Raw genomic sequence first — 17,558 nt, forward strand, 5'->3', positions numbered from 1 at the left:
TGTGGTAGTCAGTGAGAGTCGTATGACTTTATGGCATTCACAAGTTTGACCAAAACGTCTGTAACTCCCTGTCTTCAAAGAATGAGACGATTTTAGTGATTTTAGAGTAAAACTCTGGCGTGGAAGGTGGCAGGTGATATGTATTCCTTCAAGAACTGCTAGGCCTGCCATTTTACATGTTTTCAACAAGATTCAAGCTCCGACAAAATCATCTTAATTTTAGTGTAACAGCATATTTCATTTTGGTTGCCTGCAAACAGCTTTAGATGGCCTTTTTATAGCTGTTTGGCTCATGTACAGGAACTGAGACTTACACTATGTGTTGTTCTTTTATTAAAATAGGCTTTTACATCACTTCATGTTGCACAAATAAAACATGAATTCAATTCACGTCTTTGGTCAGTGACAGTGCCAATTGCTTTCTTCAGATTTTGTTCTTATTAGATTCTAAAGCAAACGGTAAAAACAAACATAAAACGGTTGTTTAATAAACATTTTTTAACTGCTTAGGTCCAACCAAAGTCAAGAGTGCATGGCGTGACACATTTTACAATTAAAAATCTACTTGTGTGTGTTTTTTTGTTGAGTAGCAGTTTATTGGTTATATCTATGAGCTTTTATAAGCACCACCAATTGCATATTGAGCTGTTACGACCATATTTATTAGTCTAGTGCTAAAAATTTCTTATGACTGTATTATTCCAATAACCTAAGTAAGATGAACGTGGAGATTCTGCCTTTTTAAAGATTGCATCAATGGTTCTTTAAGATGAACTTTTTTGCAGTAACAGAACTTGCACCAACTTGTGAACACTTAAACTGCCACTCACTCTGTTTGCACTTGTGTTTATTCTCCAGAGATCTGACTGCAGAGGACCAGATTGCTTTGTTAAAGTCGAGCGCCATCGAAATCATCATGCTGCGCTCAAACCAGTCGTTCAGCCTGGAGGACATGTCCTGGAGCTGCGGGGGACCCGATTTTAAATACTGCATCAACGATGTTACAAAGGGTTGGTTCCATGTCACTATCATACAGAAATGTGAATTTACCATAGAGGACTTATTATTTTTTCTATGCATTATAAATACGTGAACACACATGTTTGCACCCTCAGCATGTTAGTTTGGAGACCTTGCTGAAAATACAATCCTTCCTTTTACCTCCTCATGTTCCTCGGGAGGTTTCTTTGAAGGCCACATAATCAAGCACTTCATTGTAAAACTACGCTCCCGCAGAAAAAAACTCACGGATAGAAAAGTGTTCATTGTTGAAGTTAATGAGACTGATGAGATTATTTTTCGCCCATCTTATGTAAGAGAGTCTCATAAAGTCTACTGACAAGCTGCTTCTCTGTGCACTTCTGCAGTTTACTGTGAGGTTTTGATTTCAGGAATTTTCATAGAAACAGTAAGGCAGCCACAGACACACACACTGCCTGTTCACTCTTGCATGCAAAGTTAGAATAAATGCTCTCTATTCAGCACACAAAAAGAGTAATGATTTAAAAAAAAAACAACCTTTGAAGCTGAAAAGTAGAGTTTCATTCCTGTGTCAAAAACAGGCTTTATAAATGTTTCCCTGCATAACGCAGGAAACTGTAACAGACTCTGCAGCACTAACTGTGCGATCCTCCACAGCGGGTCACACCCTGGAGCTGCTGGAGCCACTGGTTAAGTTCCAAGTCGGTCTGAAGAAACTCAACCTGCACGAGGAGGAACATGTGCTGCTCATGGCCATCTGCCTGCTGTCTCCAGGTACTGCTGGTGTTCAGAGTGTCACTTTTTACCCAGTTTATTTTTTAAAATGCAGAGGGTTCATCGTTGTTTGCTTTACTGGCATGACATCAAAGTTTGCCTCACAATATTTGTTGGTGTTAGCTTTGCTCTTTGACCTAGATTTAACCGAAGATTACTATTCACAGCAGGCTGCCAGTAATGTATAAGAATCTTTTTGTGGAAAACAACAGTCTCTGTTCCACACATGAGAAGCTGAATATTGTAGCAGAACATGATGATTGTCTCAAACATCAAAAGTGGACAAATATTTGGAAAATAAAGTTTTAAGAAATAGCTGCATGCAAACACATGAACCTATCAGCAGGTGACATTTAATATAAAAGCTAAGGTTTTTTAATGACTTAAATGGGGGGTAAATAAAAGAAGGGATATTAAAATAACCAAATCTGTTGAATGTATGTAGAAAAGAAAGTTGCAGAGTGAAGATAACAGAGGTCAAATAAAAACCCCATAGATGAGCGTGCCAAATCTAAAACTTTCTGTTACAACGTACTTTCTGATCAACGTTTCAGCATCTGAAAATGGAGACTTAAAAAGTATTTGAATTTATGTACACAAAGGAAAAGTTAGAACACAATATGAGCCAAAAGAAGTAGAGTAGAGTAACTTAACACACTGAATCAATTTATTATCACCTCTGGTCTCAGATTTAAATGGGACAAAGTCTTTTTAATATGATTAAAATCTGTTTTTTTGCAGATTTTGTCTTTAAAGATGCAACAAAAATGTTCTGAATAATGCTCTGTTGTCTTTCCATGCCCCCCCCCCCCCATTTTGTATTTTTTCCCCTGTGTTCTGTCTGCTAATCTGTCCACATGCCACTTATTTTACTACCTGACCTAATGGACCAAACACTTGTTGTTCAACTGCAGACCGCCCTGGTGTTCAAGACCACGCTCGCATCGAGCAGCTCCAGGACCATCTGTCTGAAGTGTTACAGGCCTACATTCGGGTCAACCACCCTGGGGGGCGCCTTCTCTACGCCAAGATGATCCAGAAGCTGGCTGACCTGCGCAGTCTGAACGAGGAGCACTCCAAGCAGTACCGCTCCCTCTCCTTCCAGCCCGAGCACAGCATGCAGCTCACCCCGCTGGTCCTGGAAGTGTTTGGCAGCGAGGTGTCATAGCAGAGCAGGAGGCGAAGAACCGTTTGCATTTACACACACTCATCCCACACAGGATGATTAACCAACTTTGGTTGTCTTTTCCTCAAGAAAAACTGAAGCCTTCTTAAAACTTTGAAGAAGTGGGGAAAAGACGGATCGTCACATATGTAGACAAATATCTTCACCTCTTCATTATCTGGCAGTCCCCCCTTTTCCCTCATCATCGAAGCTAAACGTCAACCATAACTAGACCTCTGGATTCACAAACACCAGAGATCCAAACACGCTGACGGTTCCTACAGCACTTGGATCACTAGATTATATCCTAACCTTTGTAAAGACATTACTGCATTACATTATTTTTCATTTGCATATGCAGGTATCTCAGCTCGCTCATCCTCATAACTTCCGCACCTTCAAATTCCACATTTTTACCATGACCGCCTCTCACTGAAATCTGCTCCCTGCAGTTTATCTTACAGGGGAGACGACCTGACGGGTGTGTCTGTCACATCCCTCTCACCATCATCCTCATGACATATGTCTCCATGTTAACAACACATGGCAGTGACAGAAAAAAACATCCTCAGTTTTACATCTTTTTACCCACGCTGGGTGATAAACTGTGTAGATAGCTACAAACATTGTTGGTTTACAGTTTTTAACAGCAAAGGCATCCAAATATATTAAACATCCGTGGCCATAACCAAGCTCTTAGTAAAACAATGGAAAAACATGGACTATAGGTTTATAAATACTTGGCTATAATGCAAGATACAGGTGTGTTATGTGGTGTGTCCTCCTGCCTTGTAAATCTGTTCATAAGAAAGAAAAAAAAAAGCAAGACTGACGTTTGAGAATGGGAATGGCGCGAAGAAAGGTGCAATTTGAGTGAACAAGGTAGGGAGGCTAATAAATGGAGGGAGGTGCTACAGTTGTATTTCCCTGTTCATAATGAAAATGTAACAAAAGAAGAATGTATGTATAATTCTATATAGTTGAATACGATAAGTATAAGCATATATTTGCATATGGTATCTGTCAAACAGTTGGATGCACCTACTGTTTGACTTGTACTCTGTATAGAAAGAAATACTTCTGAGAGTGTTGAATAATATAGAGGTTTTTAAGGCTCCTCCTCAGTTATGTATGTATGTGTCATCTTCTTAAAAATGACATGCATACATACATACTGAGAAATAAATGAGGAGCCTTTCTATTTTTGCTACGTGTACAGTGTGTGAGGGAATTGATGGACCACAAGGGGGTGCATTTACAGGCTCTGACTAAAGGTATTGTGCAACAAAGCACTTTTCTGTTATACTTTCCGGTATTTTTGGACCTGTGAAGTTTGTAGATTGATTTCCACAAACATAATTTTTATGTTTTGTGGATGGCTATTATTCAGAAATATTTGTTTGGCTTTTTGGATTGCTGCTAAGACAGAGCTAGATAGTTGGACAGAAACTAGCTGCCAGCTGTTGCCTCAGGGAAAGTTTTTCTGATGATATTGTGTTTTTATGGCGTGTGCGTGTGTGTCTGTAAGTGTGTGAATGTGGCGTAAGCTTACAATCAGGAGACAGAGATTGTTTCTAAAGCTCTAGGCATCACTGTGATTTGTAATCATACTGAATAACAGCATAAGGAAGCTAAGAGATAAACAGTTTGAAAAGATCACACGATTCTCATTCCTAAGCTCATCTAAATATTAAAAACTTACGAAATTGTTTCGCCGGATCGTACTGTCCATCGGAGAGTAACATTTTTAGATACCCACGTATCTTTAATAAAAGTTTAGGGCACAGTAAGTGAATATTTTAAAGATGGTAGCAGTTTAGAATTAAAAAAGTGTACAGTGTCTTGTTTTTGGAAAGAAATCCTTCAGGTCCTCTAAACGCTGGGCAGAGAGACGAAGCACGAGAAGGACTTTTATAAACCCATGATAAAGTTAAGCCTCCTATCTTTTTATGTTGCATTGATGTCATTTCAACACCAGCCACATAAGCAAGGTTTATCACTACTTTATCACTACATATCATGTTTCTGTTGACTTGGTGCATGCTCACACCTCATGCAGGCCTGGATCACCCCCTTGTGGAGAAACCTTGTAAATACCACTTGCTTAGTCTGTAAATAGAAGCTAGTGTAGGTAAAATACTAAGAGTTAAACTGTTGATGGGAAGTTGCTCTGGAGATGCTCTTGTATATGCAATTAAGAGGCTGACTATTATGTTGTGTTCAGCTTGAATGGACAGAGGAGCAAAATCTGATGAACTTATTGAGTTGTTTTAAGGAATTGCTGTGGAAACAGGACATGTTTTTTAATACTTTGAAATTGAACTATTGAACGTTAGTCAATTACAGCCTAAACATGAGAAATGTATATCTTGATGATACTAAACTTATTATAAATGTCCTTTTAAAAAGGATCAGTATTGATGGGATTCATAAACTTCATTAATTTGTGTTGAATTTAACTAAATCTAAATCTTATCTCAGAATTCTGCAGAATTTACACTGATAACATCACTGTAAACATCTATAACTCCCTGACAGACCTTTAAAAAGTACCCAAACAACTCAATATGTTCTTGCTATTAAAAGTCTTGTCTGTCCATTCCAAGATTTTGGATGTATGTCTTTTCTCTCTTTCAATCAATAAGCTTTTGACAATATGACAATATATACAGTATATTTTCACTTTGGTAAATATCTTTTTCTTTTTTTTTCCTTCAGTCGAGATTGAAGATTTTATTCAGTGGCAGGGTGTACTTTTGTAGATTGGCCTTCTGCTCTGGAACAGTGTTTTGTTTTGTTTTTTTCATGCTGAACAACAAAAATCTCTGGAGCCTTTCTGAAGTGTGCGTGATCGCGCTCCCTCTCCTCGATTTGAAGTCACCAAACTTTACCTTAAGGGTGAAGAAGGGAAGGAGACGATTTCCCCGGAGCCATTACTTCAACGGAAATATCTAAATCCATACTTTGTCAATAGAAAGGCAGTCGATGTAAACATGCTGCTTGCTTTTCATGTCAAAGACACTCAAGTCATCATTAAGTAACACTGCCTCAACTGAACTGATACAGGATCTAGCCAGTGACGAACTGTTGCAGAAACATCTTTGGCGTGCCTCTTCATTCTCCAACCAACCATCTGACCACCTCCTCTTCTACAATAGACAGCTACTGCAAGATTTCTCTTCATAGCTTTAAGTTAGCAGCCAGCTAATCTTTGCTTTGGAAATCTGATGCACCAAGGCCTGATGGGAAGCCGGGATTCAGGGGAGCAGCTGCCGTGGAACTGGATGCGGTTTAAAGTGACTCCTCCGTCTTGTTTAACCCTTTGAATTGGACCTCCACGAGACTGTATACAATCTGTATAAAGATCATAGGAGATACAAGTATTTTTAAAATTGCCACATGTAGATGTAGTGACTCGCTGTACAGGCCGAGTGTGCAGAGACTGACTGAGATGTTGCCTCTGAATCCAAAGTGTGACATTCTTTTTTTTTTTTTTTCTTTTTCTCTGTCTCACTTTGCAGCTCTCAGAGTTCAGATTTTTAACAGTCATGGTTTGTTCAATACTTGTCATCTAAAGACTTTTTTTTAATGCTCAGTAACAACATCTACATCATCAAAATGAATGCAGGACAGGGAGACGGGGTGAGAGTCAGCAAGCTTTTTTAGGTTCAGTGACTCATCACTTGTTTACCTCCTTTTTTCTCTGCTGCTGATTGGTGACTTTTCTCTGGGAATAATTTCTAAATATTTTAAGGTTTGGAGCATTATATCTCAAGACAAATCTGGCTATTCCTTTTACACTAATAATTCACCTTGCTGCTCAGTGGTTCTCAAACTTTTTCACAACATACCACCTCAAAAAAAAAAAGTTTAGCTTTCCAGACACCAGCATTATGTGTTAAAGAAGAAAGGAACAAAAGCATTATCATACCAAAGTTCCAATGGAATAAATTTTACATCTTGGAGAAGAAAGGTTTAGCCAAACTAGGGATGCGCCAACATCAGTATCGAGTATCAGTCTGATGCCATGTAAAAGTATTCTGATACCACAGTAACTGATACTACTTTACGGCAGCGTGACGTTCACGCTGGTGGAGGGGGAGCCATGTTAGCTGGGTGGATGTCCTGATCCACTCCACCAACCAGAGGGTGGCGGTGACGTTGTTTGCTACATAACAATAAACGCCACCAGAAGAAGTCGTGCGGAGGTTATTTCAAGGTTAACAATCGTCACAAAAGTACAGAGGACTGCAAATTACGCTCTGCAAAGTTGTCAAGTAGAGGGACGAAATTTAACACTTTCAACAAAAGCCATTTAATAAAACCTCTAAAAAAAAGAGAGAGAGAGAGAGTTTGATAAAAGCAGCGAGAAACGGCTTCAGTTTATCACTGAGCAGAAGAGCATTCTGGGAATATACGGATCTGAGCACAAGCTTCTGGACAATTTCACCGCTCACCAGGGGGCGCTTTTGTAAAAAACTGTTGCTGTCCTGGCCTCGCTTGTGGAGCTAACACAAAAAGTAGGCTCCTCTGATTTTTAAAGTAATTGTAAGGATATTTATTAGTACTCGTATTGGTACTTGATATCGGCAAGTAGTAAAATGAAAGTTCTTGTCCTCTGTTTGGAAAAACAAAATATGATATTGGTGCATCCCTAAGCCAATCTTTTAATTTGCTTGATATGAAATTTTCTTTTGTGTACCACTGGAGGGGAGCTCACGTGCCACCAGTGGTACCAGAACCACAGTTTGAGAACCTGAGCCAATTCTAGATCCAATGCATTAGTGCTCAATGAAGTTGAAAAAACTTGCCGAAGCCTCTCCTCCCGTCTTGCCCCTCGTCCCCTCAACCCAGGTCAGCAGCTCCACCTCAGTGACCTTACTTACGAAGACCTCACTAAGCTGGAGACATCTACCAGATACCTCAGTCATCTCCACGATGACTTTGTACAATAGCCTTTTAAGGGAGCCAAACACACTATACACACACTCAGACACACTACCTATAACTCGCCTCTCAGCAACTTTCACAGTGTTGTTCATGTCAACGTTTCAGTGAATTTGTAGCCAGGTGTTGTACGATGAGGGACGTCAGGTCGAATCCTGTCGCCGGTTTAGGCCAGTCAGTATAGGAGCGGATCCCAATGTTCCTAAATGTTACCGGTCACTCTGTTTTACTCACATTCTCCTCATTCCTGCCTCAGTCTGTATATTTTCTGTCGTGATTGTCTCTGTCCGGACAAACAAATGGTGTTCTGCTAAGCTTCAGCACTGTGTTTAACCAAAAATACTACCTCTCCTGTCTGCACATACAAATATATATATATTTTTGTCGCAGCATGATTGTGTCTAATATAAAAGATACATTTTTTTAAACTAATTTAGATTTGTTTTGTGTGTATATGTACAGTAGTATTCCTTTTTTTTTAGCTTTATTTTAAATGCTGGATAAATTTTACCTCAAATTTTTACGTAAACCTACAAATCTTAAATCTGCAGTGCGGAACTTTGGACACCCCCTTGTGGCTGTTAGTGAGAACGTTAACATTTTTATTGCAATATTATGATGTTTACCATCGGTAATCTGTTTATTTTCATAGTTTTTAAAATTCTGTTATTTGAGGTGATAAAGTCCTTTAAATATTTCGTCACATTTTTCTGAAAAATCCGAATTTCTTTCTCGTCAGAGTCTTTTGTGCTTGTTGTTACTTTTGCCGACTTCATTTCTGTCACGACAGTCACTCAACCCTTAAACTCTCACAAATCAATCCTTGCTTATTGATGTAAAGTAAAATATTTGGCACCTTAATATTTAAGTGGCCTGGACAGGCTTAGAGAGTTCTGATGGGCCACAGGAAGTCAGACTTAGTTTTTTTAGTAAATTATTTTTCTTCAGCTCTGACTAGCATTCTTCATCATTCCTCAAAAGGACAGATTTTATAGTAAACTGAAATATTTTTAAGAGAAACAGTAAGTAAGTACGCACCTTTTGCACCTTTTTAAGTTAGTGTTTTTTGAGTTAATGTACTACATGACGGCCTGTTGACAGAGCTAATCTAATTGTTCGTCTTAACACTTTTTGCAACTCGTGATGCACGTTCATAAAAGTCCCCTAATCTCCCTCCGGCTTTGATGTCCACCATTTTTCCCACAATGCACCCTGACGCCCTTTGTATAAAAGTAAGGCTACATTAAAAAACTGAAAGTGCTCAGTTTGTTTTTTTCTTTCTCCTATGCGACTCAGAAATCTGTTGTTTTTTATTTAAGTAGCAAAAAGCTTTTTTGTAGCAACTTGGACCTACATCCCGTATAGGTTGCCTGATTCACAGTAGCTTTGCTGAGTTGGTTTATATTTCAGGTGATCTTTTATTCCTTTTTACAGAACAGTGTTAAAAAGAACTTGTATGCACGCTTTGTACAATACATTTCTAACAACTAAGTTTTTAAACGGTTGTTAAAACACAAGAGTAGGGTACAAATATGTTATTTCCTGAAATTATGAATAGCAATCATTAACTATAAACAAAACAGCCTTTAATATACCACCCCAATTCTACAAAATGTTTTGATGTTGTGTAAAATGTAAAACGAGCAAAAAAAAACAACCCAGAATGTAATGATGTGCAAGTCTCACACATCCGTATTTTATTCACAGTGAATCAGAGTAAACATGTCAAATATGATATAATAATAATAAACATGGCACTGTTCCAACTGTGTTTTAGATGTGATGCTGCCATCAGATTTAAAATTACCTCATTTACTGTTTTTTTTAAAAGGGTACAATTTCATGTTTATTTATTCCACTTAAAATGAAATCTTGTATTTGCAAATCAATATATTTTACACATTTTACAGAACGTCCTAACGTTTTCAGACTTCAGGATGTAGGATATGACGCTGAACTGTTGCTGAACAGCTAAAAACATCCCAGTCAGGCTTGTGGCAACTCTTTCAGCTTCACATGACTGTTCACAGGTTAGTGATCATGTTCTCATTGATCTTTAATACGTATTCTGCTCTAACATCCAAAATGGATATGGAAAAAAAACTGCAGCTCATGCCTGGAACTACCTGTTGGCTAACATTTGTCATCTTTGTTGCAGCAGGTTTTTTTTTTTTTTTTTGTCTCATTTCTTTTGCTGAAGCTCTCCTCAACCATCTAATAAGAGTTTGCAACATTGGGATCCCACTTTAGTTGTTTTAGATCCAAATAGTGATTTGTTTTGTTTGCTTTACAGCCAGGCGTGTCTCTCTTTGGCACACACACACACACACACACACACACACACTGCAGCCTACCACTCTTAGCACTCTGCCTTCTTTTGTTTCTCCATCAACTCTGGTTCCAAATCTTTGTTGGATTTGTTGCTTTTATTCCGTTTTCAGAAACTCTGGCCTTCAGATTGTGTATGCTGTGAATGACACACATTAGCCTTTTCTAATCCTCGTGTTTTCTATTAACGCAGCGTGTTTCAGCGGTTTGTCAAATTTGACCTTCTTCTAATGCCTCCGTCACAACGGCGTTCTATTGCGCCGTTTGTTTCCTAGTTTTTAACGGAATAAATTGTGAGTTTTCACTTCAAGCGTGACATACAGCTGCAAAGTCTAAAGGTCGTTGGAAACAGAAATTTATTGACTCTGAAATAAGCTGTAATCTGAAAAATGAGAAGACCCAAGAGGCTGATGTTTTGAACAGGACTGTCATCCGTCGCTCTGATCGCGTTTCTCTGCTACCTCTTTAAACATGCGCTTGCTCATTCACACACATGCACTGAAAACGTCTGCATTCACCGGTGAACTCATCGACTGGAAACGCATCGCACTCATTCAGACAAACACACACGTGTGCACTTCTCATTCCCTCACCAGCAGTTTTTTGCCAATGATGCACTTGTGTTTTTCTCTTAAATGCTCTGCAGAACGTATGAAGTACGAAAGTGATTTATTATCATTGTGTACTTTTATTTTTATTTTTTTGTCTCTTATTTTTAAAACCTCTAATCTCTATAATAAAACCTGGGCTAGACAGGTGATCTGAAACAAATAGATTTTTAACTCGTATGTACATTTTAGAAGGTTTCATGTTTTTGTTTTTTTTAAAAGAAAACTGAAATGCACATGCTGCTCAACTCAGTTGTACCTTGGTGTGCCTCAAACCCGCAGCCTTATTTTGGGACGATATCAGGGGTTTAAAACCAGAATACGAAACTATCTGTAACAAAAAGGTTTTTTTTTTCTTTTTTAATCTCTCTTTTTAGCCACACATTTGTTATACTTAATTACAGTAAGAAATTTAACAAAGCAGTAGAAGCTTGTTTGTGGGAGGTGTGTGTTCTCTCGAGGATATGCTGAGTCACTATTTATATTGGTTGTGATTTATTCAGGACCTTTTATTTATTCCCCTTTTTAATTAAAAAAAAAAGTCCTTATAAATAATGAAAGAAAAAAAAAACTTGTGCGGATGTAGCTGAGTAATGAAATTCAGAATTTTGTGTAATTTGATTTAATTTAAGCTTGTTTGTAAGAATGTCTTGTAAACAAATCTATTCTAATGAGTATTTGAGCAAAAACAACAAAAATGTTCAGTTTTAAGCAGAGTCCCAAGATAAGTATCTTTACCTCCTCACTTGTGCACCTCCATTCAGTAAAAAATCACCAGACTGGAGAGCTTCTAGCTGAATTCAAAAATCAGTTGCCATGGCGATGCGATTCATGGCAGCCTTATAGAAAAAGAAAGCGTTAAGCATACAGTACCTTAACTAATGTCTCTCTTTTTGCTCAAATCACCACCTGTTTTTTTTTTTTAATTTTTATTTATTTTATATATTTTTTTAGTTGTTGCCCCCCTTTTTACTTTTTGAAGCTGATTGATTTCTTTTGATTATCATTATTGTATGTAGTAAAATATTGATGATGTTTTGGGGAAATCAAAAATAAAACAGCTGTACATAATGATGCAAAACGACCGTTTCTGAGCCTGTTTGTGTGTTTCTCCTACCTGGTGGATTTATTACTTTGCATCAGAAAAATTAAAGCAGAAATATCTCACGTTAAATATGGGATGCAGTGAAAAAGGCATCTTTATTTTCCTGACAGGAAGCTTCAGTTCTTTTAGTCCAAGGACAGAAAACAGTTTCTAGAGTTGGTTAGGAAGCAGCTTCACTCAGACCTGCAGGGTTTTATAGTCAAATGGAAACTGTTATGTAACTTTGTTTAAATATTTAAACCTTTATGTGGTGTGAACACCAAGGGCAAAGTGTACATTTTGTCACTTTAGCTGTTTTTTCTGAGTTACAAGGTCAGTTAATTATTTTTCTTCCTAATTTTTTGAAATGCGTTGATGGAAAAAAAAAGCTCAATTTATTGTAGAAAGAAAAATGTACTAAATGTTTGTCAGTTTGTCAGTCTGCAGAAGGGCAGTGACCTGAAATGGTTAAATATTTGGTGTTTGAATCCTCTCACTGGTTTTAAACAACCTCAGACATTTTCTTTAACATTTATATTGTTCATGTATGAATGTTCACATCTTTGGTCAGTAGAGGTAGAGTAGAGTTTTTTTTAAGTCAATTCCTTTAGAAATAAAAAAAGAAATCCTTTATGAAGTATATAAATTGAAGTATAAAATATTATTGGGTAAAATGAATCAAATCACGTTAATAATGGTCTCTTTTAGATGGAACAAGGAAAATGTTAGAAAAATTACAAAAAGAAGGCAGGCAGGAGAGGTTTTCAGATTAAAAGTATCACAAACAAACGAAGTTTTAGTGTGTACTCTTTGGGTTTGAGCTTTCTGTTCCTGCATGTTTTACAGTGTGGCCTTCTAAAGTTCATCAGGAGCTTTATTTTTTATTTTTTTATTTTTAAATGAGTTTTGTTGAAGCAGAGAAACGTCTAAAAGGTGGGGCAGTTACTCCTGACAGCCAGGATGTTTTACTATGCAGCAGAAATCCCCCATGACATGTCCTGAACTAACTTTATAGAAGTGTGGAATCATGTAAAATCCATGTTATCCTTTTTTATTTAACTGCAGTTTTACTCAAAACTAAATCATGATGTTATCACATTAATCTGGGGGGACAAACCTGACGTTAAGTCAAGATAAGGAACTCCTTTCTGCCTCTAGGTGTCACTACAGCAGCACAAATGTCAGAACTAACTGGACCAAAGACAGAATAATCCATGATCTTGTCTGCACTGCAACATGCTGCTTTAAACTGTTTTTTTTTAAAATGTAAACTTTTTGGACAGTTAAAACTACATTGCTTCAGAAAATGAATGGCCTAGCATTTTGTTGAAGGAATGCACATCGCCTGTCTCCTTTCATGCCAGCGTTTTAAACTAAAATTGATCTTTTGTTGAGAAGCGACAAAGTTGAAACTGTTTTGGTCAAACTTTGAAGTAAGGATTTGCTTCATCTCATATAACGCTGCAGGATGTCACGATCAGAGGAAATGTTGTGAATAATATCAAAGTTCAGATCTTTATCTAAATTTGACTGACTTTGGTCATTTTTACATCCAGTGGTGGCAATTTTAAATCGTGTTGGCTCCATAAGTTAATCAGTTGTAGATGGACATCATATGATTATAACCTGAATGTTTCACTAAAATCCATCCAGTTTTTTATGAGATATTTTGCTAACAGGGTTGACTGCAAACAGGTAATGGCGCAATTTTAAACTAAGAACTTGCACAATCTGTTAGTGCTCAGAATATGTGTTGGAGATCAGCCTGAGCTGCTACCACACCCAAGTTTAGGTCATTATTTGTAAAACTGGCTGAGTTGGAGCCATTTTTGTGTTGTTTTTTTAATTTTTTTTAAGGTAAACTGGCTGTGGCAACCATCCTGGATCAGATTGACTCCAAAAGTTAATCAGTTGTAGATGTATTTCTAATGAGAACTTTATGCAAGCTTCAGTAAAATTTGTCTTGTGGTTCATGAGATATTTTTGTTGCAGACAAACCGAAGCCAAAACATAATCGTCCAGCTTCACCTTTTGGCAGCGGGTGATAATGACATTCAGATGCAGCAGAATTATAGATTTGCTCTAGTTAGTGTTTCACCTAATCTCCCTAACAAAAGGACATGCCTTGTGTGGGAATGTTACGCTTACTTTTCTCCTGATGCTTTACCGTATCTCAGGATGAAACTGCAGCTGTGGCCTGATGAAAGGAAGGAGGAGAGTTTGTGATATGATGTAAAAAAAAAAAAAAAAACAAAAGTCTACCAGTGAGCATCACAACATCTGAAATAATGCAATAATAATTATTCCAGATTTATTTGATCATAACATAGCAATTTTCTGGTTTTCACTCAGTAGAACAACTCCCAGCAGAGAAGCTTTTTAAGCAGGACTAAACCAAATCTTTAGTTATTTAGCCCCTCCCTGCGTGACTCTGGGAGAAGTCGACTGAGTGCTTCGTCTGTCTGATGAGAGTCACCCGAACATCATGAGAACAATCTCCTCCATGTGATCCAGCAGCAGATGTGCTGCATGCAGATCCTCTTGGAATGGGGATCCAAAACAAGGAGGGGATTGTGAGAAAGTAATGGATAAGGTGGAAATGAGAGACAGATGAGAAACGCACAGGAGAAAAAATGTGATCGGTGGCTCCATGTGAAATAGCATGGCAACACTTAACAAAAAGATTTGGGGTTTCCGTCAGTTCATCTCCTATTTACATTTGTTTACACAGCTCTTTACGGTTGGACAACTGTGTTCTCAAGCCTGAAATAAACTCCAGCAAAGCCACCGCGAGTACTTCCACTCTGCTGCACTCATTGTGGTTTTCATAAAAGCAGTTTCCCTCATATTAAGTTTTCCTCTGACCGCCGACCAGATGCTAATGGCTCAATCTGCACTGTGCTGATTGACTATTATCTCACTGGCTTTCATGGCTCATAGAAAAGGAGCTCGACTTATTGATGAGGCAAAAACAAAGGCAGGCGTCTGAAGCCATGCTGCCGTTACATTCCTGCATGATTGCTGCAAGCATGTTTGGAAGCAGCAATGATGCACAAAGACATGCAGCAACACGAGGGCACTTACTCACACACACACATATGTGCATAAACACTTGTAAAATGTTATTGTTAACTATACGAGGCTCACTTAGTCACATCCTGCTCATGGTGACTGTTATGATGCTCTTTACTGGAATGCAATATTGTGTTGTAACACTGCAATGAATCAGGACATTAAAAAAGTCTTAACTCTTGTAAAACTGCAAGTTGGCTTTATGGCCTTTATATATTGTCAAAAAAGAAAACCATAACAAGTAACAAATGATGTTTACCTCAAACAGCAAACCTTTGTCATGTTTTGGTTTCGAAACACCAAAAACGTCCCAAAATGATGTAGTAGCTATGCCGAGTCTGTATGTGGCGCTGTAACGCTGCTGCAAAAACACACCCAAAAAAGGAAACAGGGTGAAGTTGGGAAATGTAAAAGCAACATTAAGAAGAAAAGGATGACTTCAGAATGTAGGTTAGGTCAGAGGTAGGGTGGTAACATCGTTATTTATTGTTATTTTCAAAAGGTTACCTTTCAGGCATCGACATAAAAAATGCAAATGTGGAGGTTTCAGATTTTTTTTCCCTCCACAAAATATAATGTTTTAAGGCTTCTAAAACACCATTTCCATGTGAACGCAAGCTGAAAAGATTAAAAAAAAAATACATTCTGTTTTCTAAAGCTCATTTAAGCTGGGGTACATCAGGGCTCAGGCCTCGGGCCTCGTCTGTTCTCTGTTGACATGTTTCATGTTGACATGTAATACTTGGTTCGATTTAATGCTCAAATCAAACATTTGTTTAGCGTTTGTCTTCTAAGCTTAAGACAACAACAAAAACAAAAATATTTCTTTTAAATGCTAATCACAAACAAGTTGTGCATGCCTTTATCTTCTCTCACCTTGACTGTTCTGTCATTTCTAGTTGGTTCAAAAAGCAGCAGCCAGACTTAATATTACAACTAAAAGGCTCATAAATAAAAATATAATGTGCTTTCCTTCCTTCATTGTCATCTTGTCTGATATGGAATGATTTCAAAATCCCACTTCTCACCATTAAAACATTACAGAGCTACTGACATGTGACCGACGTCACAACGGTTCAGATCCATAAACAGCATCCTGTTAACTTTCTCGTGTCAGTTTGTGACAGTTAGACACCTTCTTTGTGAAATCGTCTTATTGTTTCCTGTAAAATACTCTTTAAAACTTTGTTAAGAAAAGTACTGTTCAAGATGTGTATATTTTATGGATGTCATTGTTGCAGAAATTACCCATCTAATAAACAAGCCTAATGGATATTTTCATAACTTTTGTACTGGTTATAAATCTGCTCTAGAAGTTGTTGCTTAAATCGTACATGTTGCTGAATAACATGGCCACTGCAGGTTTCAGTCAGTTTCATAAAGCAGAATTTGTTTAGTGTGTTGGATTCATTTTCATGGCAGATTACGCGGCCTCAGATATCAGATAAAATCAGTACCTCAAATGAACGCATTGATAGAATAGGTCATTGAATATGTTCTGCTGTTTTATAGTACAGAAAAAGTAAAATTAGGGTTTAGAGTCATTCATTGTCAGTATAAATGTGTACGCAGATTTTTTTTCTAACCTTCAGAAAGTATTGAATTTGCACAGACTTATTGTGTAATCAAATTTATACCAAAATGTTTGGAACAACTGGCTGAAAATGTAACACAGACACACATCTTGCGCAAAAAAAAGGAAAAAAAAGGCCATACGTTAGCTCACGGTTGGCCCCGCTTCTTGGTCTGAATCCAGAAGGGAGTAACCTCCAGTATTTCTTACTTGTCTCATTTTCACATCACTATTTCCCAGTTCTGTGCAGCTTTTCCCAGTGGAGGAGGAGTGTTTCAGTGAATAAGATTCCTGTTTCTCCAGCCAAGTGTCCGACAGCCACAGCTGTTGCAGCAGACAAATGTAGAATGGGTTGAGTCTTCTGTATGAGTTTTATACGTATGGCCTGGGTTTCTCACCGTTAATCAGACCCATTCCTACACAGCCTGCCATCTTTATATGGTTGATGTCATGTTGCCTCACACACCGTTACCAATCCAGCTTCACTCACAAGCATGAGACTCAGTGTGAAACTCAGGTCTTTGCTTTCTCTCATCCTGCTTGAATAAAATTTCAGAAATAGATTATAAAGGTCTTTTCCCCAGTACTGTAATATTCTGAAGTCGGTTTATTGGGTTATCAAGTGCATGTTTTGACTTTTCCCCTAGAACTGATTGAGGGGTCTGACTTTTCCTCTACAGGTTTTCGCACATGGGAAATATTTATTTAAGTAACGATACATAATACAGCCCAGTACGTACGTGGTACTTATCAGGTATGTGTTGGTTATGTATCAGAAATATACACTGTAAGTACACAGTAACAAGTCACTTCATAATACAGCCCAGTTCCCGTAGGTACAAACTATGTGCCAGGTTCTTTCCCTGTAAGTACCCTGTCAATCTCTGATGTGTACCAAGTACTCACTCAGAAAATACCAGGTATGTACTTTGTAAGTACCCAGTGATAAGTAAATATGTGGTGCAGGTATGTACCAGATAAGTACCCTATCATGGTTTTGAGGTCTCTGTGGTGTTTTGTTCCTGC

General features: G+C 37.9%; 1 protein-coding gene across 2 annotated transcripts in view; it reads left to right on the forward strand.

Annotated features, from left to right (window-relative positions):
* The window catches only part of LOC108233105 (vitamin D3 receptor A), a 66,658-nt gene extending 55,238 nt beyond the window's left edge, over positions 1–11,420 (forward strand). For both annotated transcript variants that reach the window (XM_017411319.3, XM_037976832.1), the window contains 3 exons: positions 859–1,010; positions 1,639–1,755; positions 2,670–11,420. In XM_017411319.3, coding sequence (XP_017266808.1) covers positions 859–1,010; positions 1,639–1,755; positions 2,670–2,923 — 523 coding nt within the window. In that variant the 3' untranslated portion in view covers positions 2,924–11,420. The remainder of the gene's footprint in view (positions 1–858; positions 1,011–1,638; positions 1,756–2,669) is intronic.
* The last annotated feature ends 6,138 nt before the right edge of the window (positions 11,421–17,558 follow it).

Source organism: Kryptolebias marmoratus, linkage group LG8, assembly GCF_001649575.2.
Source record: "Kryptolebias marmoratus isolate JLee-2015 linkage group LG8, ASM164957v2, whole genome shotgun sequence".
Lineage (NCBI taxonomy): Eukaryota > Metazoa > Chordata > Actinopteri > Cyprinodontiformes > Rivulidae > Kryptolebias > Kryptolebias marmoratus.